Source organism: Brachycentrus maculatus, unplaced genomic scaffold, assembly GCF_059751285.1.
Source record: "Brachycentrus maculatus isolate JH-2025_06_01 unplaced genomic scaffold, ASM5975128v1 h1tg000172l, whole genome shotgun sequence".
NCBI lineage: Eukaryota > Metazoa > Arthropoda > Insecta > Trichoptera > Brachycentridae > Brachycentrus > Brachycentrus maculatus.
This window is the reverse complement of record NW_028280925.1, coordinates 1458626-1466366: the sequence shown is the minus strand read 5'-3', so window position 1 is coordinate 1466366 and position 7741 is coordinate 1458626. Positions and strand designations below refer to the sequence as shown.

General features: G+C 26.7%; 1 protein-coding gene across 1 annotated transcript; it reads right to left on the bottom strand.

Moving 5' to 3' along the window:
- Positions 1-909: 909 nt before the first annotated feature.
- On the bottom strand, positions 910-6947 carry LOC148308278 (troponin C, isoallergen Bla g 6.0201-like). Its single transcript, XM_088262064.1, has 6 exons — positions 6783-6947; positions 6219-6246; positions 5311-5454; positions 2993-3112; positions 1830-1961; positions 910-1201 (listed from the first exon to the last, which is right to left on the bottom strand). Exons 1-6 carry the CDS (start codon positions 6783-6785, stop codon positions 1167-1169), a joined length of 462 nt encoding a protein of 153 aa, XP_088118190.1. The 5' UTR covers positions 6786-6947; the 3' UTR covers positions 910-1166.
- Between the last annotated feature and the right edge of the window lie 794 nt (positions 6948-7741).

The following is a 7741-nucleotide window of genomic DNA, read 5'->3' as shown; positions in this document are numbered from 1 at the left end:
CCATTTTCTTTTTTCGCTTCCATAATCTTGTCATTTCACCTTCAATTCTTTTTCCGTAAAACAAAAATGTCCTCTCATTTCTATGTCGACGAGTATTATTCTAAAGCACAGGACCCTCCTTTCAAATTTATTCAAATTTTCTACCAGAATTCTTTTTTGGATTTAATTTTTATTTTTTTAAATTGTTATTTTTCTTCTTCATCTGTGTTGAGATGTCAAAAAATAATGTGAAAAATAACTCCTATCATTGCAGATAATCCAGATTTTTTTAACAAGTATTTGTATACGTTGTTAAAATTTTACTAAGATAAAACATTTTTTTAAAAATCTATTGTAACTCTTATTTCGATGCATTACTCATTATTATCAAAAATTGTATAATATTGATGCGGAATGTAATAAAATACACCTCACCGTAGATTTTTAGTGTTTTTACCAAATAAATTTTTAATAAAAAAACGATAAAAATGATGCCGAATCCATTAACGAAAATATTAACATTGCTTAGTTTTTATAAAAGAGTTTTGATTATTTTGTTGAATATTTATATGATTTGTGAATACGGATAAGTTAGAATATATTCATTGGATAGATAATTTTCTTCGTTGAATAAATTTGCAATAAACGTAACGATATAACAAAATATCAATAATTTTGAGTTGGTTTATTATTTAGATATATTTAATATTTTTTTTAAAAAACAACAAAATAATTTTTTACAATCTTAAGTTTTTGAAATAAAACAATCTCATCTTGCAGAATTAAAAAAACACCACTTTATTGTATGTAATGTGAATATTAAGTTTTTAAAGCAAAATCAGAATTTCATGATGATATTGTAATATTTAAAATAAATTAAACGGTAGAAAAACAAAGGTATAGAAAAAATAAAACATATGGACAAATTTATTAAACAACTTTATTCACAGTATTAAAACTCACATTTTGTATAAAATGTTCGCCTAATAAAAAAGAACAAAAGTAATTCATTTTAAAATAACATATTGTGAGTGTCATTATATAATAAATAACACAATTTAAATAAATACACAAAATAAATTATTATCACAAATTATCAATTAATTATTACAGTTTTCAAATTTGTGAAAATAGATAATTAATCGACGATAAATATTATATAAATTAATAAAATATAATAGAATTATTCAATCGTCTCCTCCAGTCATAACTTCCATGAATTCTGCAAAAAAGAAAACGAAATAAGTAAATCATAAAAAATGAAAACTTACTATAGTAATAATAAGAAAATTCAGTATCCATTCGCTATTGTATTAAAAGGGTAGATCATCAATTTATGCTTTAATCAAAATGATTCATTAAAAATGTAAGCTTTTTAAATTGCTCAAAAAGCTATTTTAAATCCCAAGCTTATTAATATTTCAATATTCATATTATTGATTAAAATATAATAAACAAATAAACTTTACAAAATGTATTTTAAAAGCATTGTTAACTTTGTGGTATGGTAATATAGCACTCTCCTCGTCATTCAACGTTTACCTTTGTAATAACACTTAAAACACTACTTCAATAATAATAAAATAGATGTAGTTTTATAAACATACATCGTAAGAATGACTGTAACAATTCCAGTTTAGTATACATTTGACCTATGTTATTATGAAATGGTTATTCCGAACCGGTAGTAATAAATAAGTATTTTAAGTGGCATTACACAAAGTGAACGATGAATGATAAGGAGAGTGTTAAATGAACTTAAGTTTAGATATAAGGTTATATACACCTTACACATAAAATATGAACTATACAAAGTTTTGAGCACACTCTATATTAAAATTGAAATTTACCATCGAAGTCAACTGTTCCTGAGCCGTCGGAGTCGATTTCTTCAATCATCATGTCCAGATCTTCGGCAGTGATTTTATCGTCCAGCTCCTTCAAAATCTCTCTCAGTACAGCTGTGGTGATGTATCCGTTACCTTGGATGATTAAATATATTTAAGTACTTTTACAACAACGTGAAAAAGAATGTTATACAAAATATGCTTTGATATTACTGTAACCGAAAAATTATTTTTAAATATCATTTTCATTAAATCTTATAATCAAAAAAATATTAAAAAAAAGAATTTTAAATTTTCATTCCATCCATTAAAAATAAACTTTTTAATTGCCATATTCCGTTCAAAGAATATTACTTTTTAAAAGAAAAGGGTTTTATACAATACTACATATTATACGTCATTTTTTATGTATAAGATACGTTACTCAACGGTCTGATGAAATTTAAAAATACACACATTCCTAATTTGTACCCTTTACAATGCTTGTGAAACAAATATTTATACAAATATTGTATAATGATTTCATATTAATAATGTTAATTATTACGCATGTTGTTGTTATCTTTGACAGGTAACGCTACAATTGCGTTAAAAGTGGTTTGAAATATGTTTATTCTTATCAAATGTAAAAGACCTTTCATAGGTGTATATGTTTAAAAACACGCGTATTAATGTGTCAAAATTTCAACGCAATCAATGAATAACCTGAGAATATCTGAGATTTTGAACAAATGAACATTTGAATCCTTTTGTGTAAATATAATAATTTTAATGAGAAATCGAATAAACGGTCAGTTACTAATTTAAAAATAAAAATGTTTTCTACTTATTTTGAACAATAAACTCATTTTCAGTGAAAATATAACACTGCGTTTACGATTTAACTTATTCCAATTATAAAGTTTTTAAAGGTCTTAATATGATATTGCGAAATTAATTAAATTGAGAAATGTATAAACGTTTATTAAATTCCTTGAAATTGTTATTTTAAGATCTGATTTATAATACCTTTACACACAAGTTATAGTGTATGTATGTGTGCGTGTGTACAATAATATTGTGTGTAGATTTTGGCACACAATGGCTCCAACATAAACAGCGTTCATTAAATTAATTAGAACGTGGATAAATGCAGTTTATTTTGATGTGATATTTATTATCATTACCTTCCTTGTCGTATAATCTGAAAGCTTCCTTCAGTTCTGCTTGCATCGCCTCAGCATCTTCTTCTACCATGAATCTAGACGCTAATGTAACGAATTCTTCGAATTCTAGTTCACCAGATCCTGTTATTAATTAAACACGAAATAAACAAAATGGCCTATGAAGTAAATTGCACAGTAAGAAATATTTAAGAAATATTTTTAAATTAAAGTTTTACCTAGTAAATACTATTATTTATTAATATTAACTGTGACACGTGCTTCGATGCATTCCGTATCATTTTCAAACAGCATTTTCAAAAATCATTTTCAAAATGATGCGGAATGCATCGAAACACGTGTCACAGTAAATTTTAAGAAAAAGTGGTATTTACTAGGTAAAATTTGGATTAAAAATGGATAGATAATACCACAAAGTGACTGCCGAATCAATTTATGAAAGAAATATTTACAAGTAACTAAAAAACTTTTTGTTTAATTAGATTTATGTTTGGTCCTGACTATTCTTGATAGATTTCCACCAATAATTGTCGGAATAAAACAAAACATATTAAATAATGTAACATAAACTATATAGCTATTCTCACATTTATTTTATTTTACCAATGACCGGGTTTCTTCGCTGACGACATGTTCAGACTGATGATATATACTACCAGTTAAATGATGCCAGTTATGACGAAACCCGGTCACTGATCAAATAAAATAAATGCGGTAAAAGCTATAAAGTTGATGTTTTATTACATTTTAAATTTATTCCGTATTAAGTTTTACCCTCCTTAAAATAATTACTGAAAATTTCATATCATATAAAGAGCAATATTTATTTTCTTATGAAAAATGAAATTTAAAAAGATTTCTAAGATGTGTAGTTATTCATATTACAGAATATGACAGTATTCATAAATATTTTTTCAAAATTACTAGTTACGAGGGATAAATTAAATATGTAGGTACTTTTTTTCATATACTCTTTACTACTTCATTTCATTAATTTCTGTATTGAAAACACTCAGTGAAAGGCGTTGAGGGTTGATATTCTACCAAAATGATAAAAATGGATTCTTGAGAAAAAGCTTCTAGTCAATATATAAAGATTTTTCGTTATATTTTGACTATAAGCTAAAATTTTAAAATTTTAACATACATGAAACAGTTATTTTGATGTCAATTTTTTATGCCAATTTTCTTTAAATCACAAAGGATTTTCTTAATTATTTTAACCTCGTCACATTTAAAATGCTTTTTTTTTCATTTTTCACATCTTTTTCAATGTGGGTAGTTTTGTATTTTCTGCATTCTTTTTTAGTCCATTATAAAAATATTTTCAGAGTATATTTTGGTAATTCGTAGAAATATAAATAAGCAAATTATTAATCATACTGCCTTTTCTTTTCACATTTATTCAATTGAATTCACACTCAACTAAGTGAATCAAGAGTATAATTACAGTGTTTCAGTATTTCTTATTATAACTGTTAATTATCGTGAATTCAATAAAACAGTCCGCTTTTTTTCAAGAGTAATTAAAACTAAAAAAAGTAAGTATTCAATTGAAACTGAGGTTGAGTAAATTAAGTAATAATTGAAACGATTTGAATTTCAAAGTTATAAATGTGAATACCAAATCGAGGGCTTAATAATTATTTTAATTTAAAAGCTGATTTTTGAAATATCTTCCGTAATTGTTTGAATTTCCCTACATAAAAAGTCAAATATAAGCCAAAAATATAACGTTGACTTTCAAAAGGTAATTGATTATCTTAGCAATGAAAGAATGTCATTTTTAAGTCGTTTAAACGATTTCTTAAGTTAATAAGATAGACAAAACTTAAACTTTGTTTTTAACTCTACTTTTGGTACTGTTTTTTCCAATCGATCTTGAGAAGCACCCTTTCTTCTTCGTGGATAGATACGTTTTTAATTTAAAACAAAAAAAAATCAGTTTCTCTGTTTTAACTTTAACACGTATCCATCCCTGAATAAGAAAAAGTTGCTGTCCAAACCTTTTAAAAAAATAGTATCAAATATAAAGGTGGTTAAAAACAATGATTTTGTTATATTTATTTTATAAAGTTTATGAAATGTGCCACAAAGTATCAGCAGAAAAATCAAGAAAAATTTCTTATATTTTAATAAAGCATGGGTTTTTATATAGCAGGGATTAGGGGTTAAAAAGCTCACGTGATTAGTAAAAAGCATAGGAATCTGGAACAGTTTTTAATAGTTACGAAAGGACAGCTCCAACATTTTTCTATTTTTTTACAATATTTTTCATTTTATTCCATTATAAAGGGGATTTTAAGCGCTTTAGAACGAACCATCTTCATCAACTTCGGCGATGATATCAGCCAACATCTCTTCTGTGAGGGAAATGCCCAACATTCCTAGAATGGTTCCCACCATCACAGTTCCGATGCAGCCTTTTTTCTCCTGATCGAAGGCATCGAAAGCGTTCTTCAGGACTGTAAGAAATTCATGTTTTTCATATTATACAAATAATATAATATGAGGAGATTTCAAAAAAAGCATTTGTGGGCTTAGATGAATGAAGTTGTAATTGAGAACTTAATTTTTCCAATAGTACATGATTGACAGTAGAAAAACTTTCGAAATATTATATATATAATAGAAAAAATCTATTTTATATCTGTCTCAACTTAAGACAAATCACCTATCGTTATTTTGTTCGAAAGGAGATGAAACCCTGAGCATTTCAGAGCATACATCACAAATTCCAAATCTATTAAAATTTTGACAAACATAAGAAAGGAGTACAACAAAAGTGCATATAAATAGACATCTTTCAAAAATTTATACAATATTGATGTTCAATAATGGAAAGAATGGTCAATGTTTTACAAATTTATAAAGTTATCAATTAAGCCAACCAAATGTCTGGTCGTAAGCCCTGGGAATTTCAGTTTTCTTTCGAATAAAAACGAAAGGCGTTTTGTCTTAAGTTGAGATACCTATAAAATTTATTTATATATCATTATCATTCGTGAGTTGAATAATTTGTATCTGATAGTATGAATGATATAAAATAGAAAGAAAATCTGTTTCTTCGATCAATTTTTTAGTTGCATAATCAATATTTTATTTGAAATTAACAATCAATGACTACGATGAATTTATATGTAATTTAATTCAAAATAAAACAAATGAATATAAACATGAATTAATATTTATGAATTTAAGTTATAATATTATTAAATTGAATACTTACGGGCAATCTGTTCCTTATTAAGCTCTTCCTGTAAAAAATAATTTATTTTTTAGTAATTAAAAATATTTTATGTTTCTTAAAAATATGACATTACCAAAAATTATACAAAAAATATAGTCTGATTATGATGAATACTTTTGTATTAAAAAAAACATGAATTGGAGTAGGATTATTAAACTTTTTCATGTATTTAAAAATTATAATAAATCACGAATGTTTTTTAAAAACAATAAAGCTTATTAAGCTCTTTGTGGAAAATAGTTGAAAGTATTTAGATTATCCAAATATTTCTCAAAAACATGATATGTGCAACAAAAAATATTTTACATATCAGTATATGATAAATATACAAGTACGGAATATTATTTTTTTAACATGCATTAGAGTAGAATTCTTAAACTTATTATGGTGTTAAAAAAATAAACAAGAAAAATTACGAATATTTATTTAATAAATAATGAATGTTCTTGTTTTAAAACAAGAATCTACTATTAAAATCACTTGATACACAAAGCACTGTTAACGAATAATATGCATACACTAGTTTCACGTAAGTCCACGTACCATTTTAATATATTGTACTTCTAAGCGTTCACAGCCAATCGAATTGAGCAAAAAGATAAATTATAAAACCCAGCAAAAACAAAAACACTACAATGTTGGGTTGGATTTTTTGCCCTACTTGGCAGATTCTATCTAAGATTTCAGCCAGGATCCGACGTCTGGGGAATCAGTGCGAGATCTGATGCTGTATCTAGGACAGGAGCAAGTCTTATAGAGTCTTGGGGACGAGGTGCTGATGACGAGGATGGTGATAATGAATGCGGCGGGTGGGGGAATAATGCTATAATGTCTGGGTATTTCCGTACAGATAGGCGAAGCGCTGGGATCGTGCCATTACGTGTTTTGTGGGACAAGAACGACGACAAGGCCTTGGTCACAATACTCTCTCTGTGCCAGAAGGGATGCTTATAGCACGTTGTCTGCTGTCCCTTTTCTACCATTGACACTTTTTTTATGTACTAATTATAAAAGAGTATTTTTTAAGTGAACTAAGTATTTACAAAATATTTTCAATGTTATGTTATCACACATTGAAATGAAAAAATCCTACATAAACAATATTTTGAGAGTGTGCAAATACTTTTTCACAATTCTGGAATATATCCAATTATAGGAGTTATTTATCATATTTTTATTTAGTGATTCGTGTACAATGTTTATATCTATAAGTAAAGAATTTCCAAGAATTTGAGTACTGTGGTTGTCAATCGTGGGCAGAATCGGTGAATGTGACAGTGTGTAAAGTGATCTCTTAAACTAGCCTTTGACGGTCACAAGCCCCGTATATGCCCAGACTTCCATATTCTTCGTCATCTTTTTTGAGATTTAAAAAAAACATTCATCTCATATACCCAACACTACCCGGGTAATCTAAGGTTAGCTAAGGATAAGTTGGGTTTTTAAATTTAGTATACAATTTGCTTGGTACTTTATTAAATAATAAAATTTACACATACAAA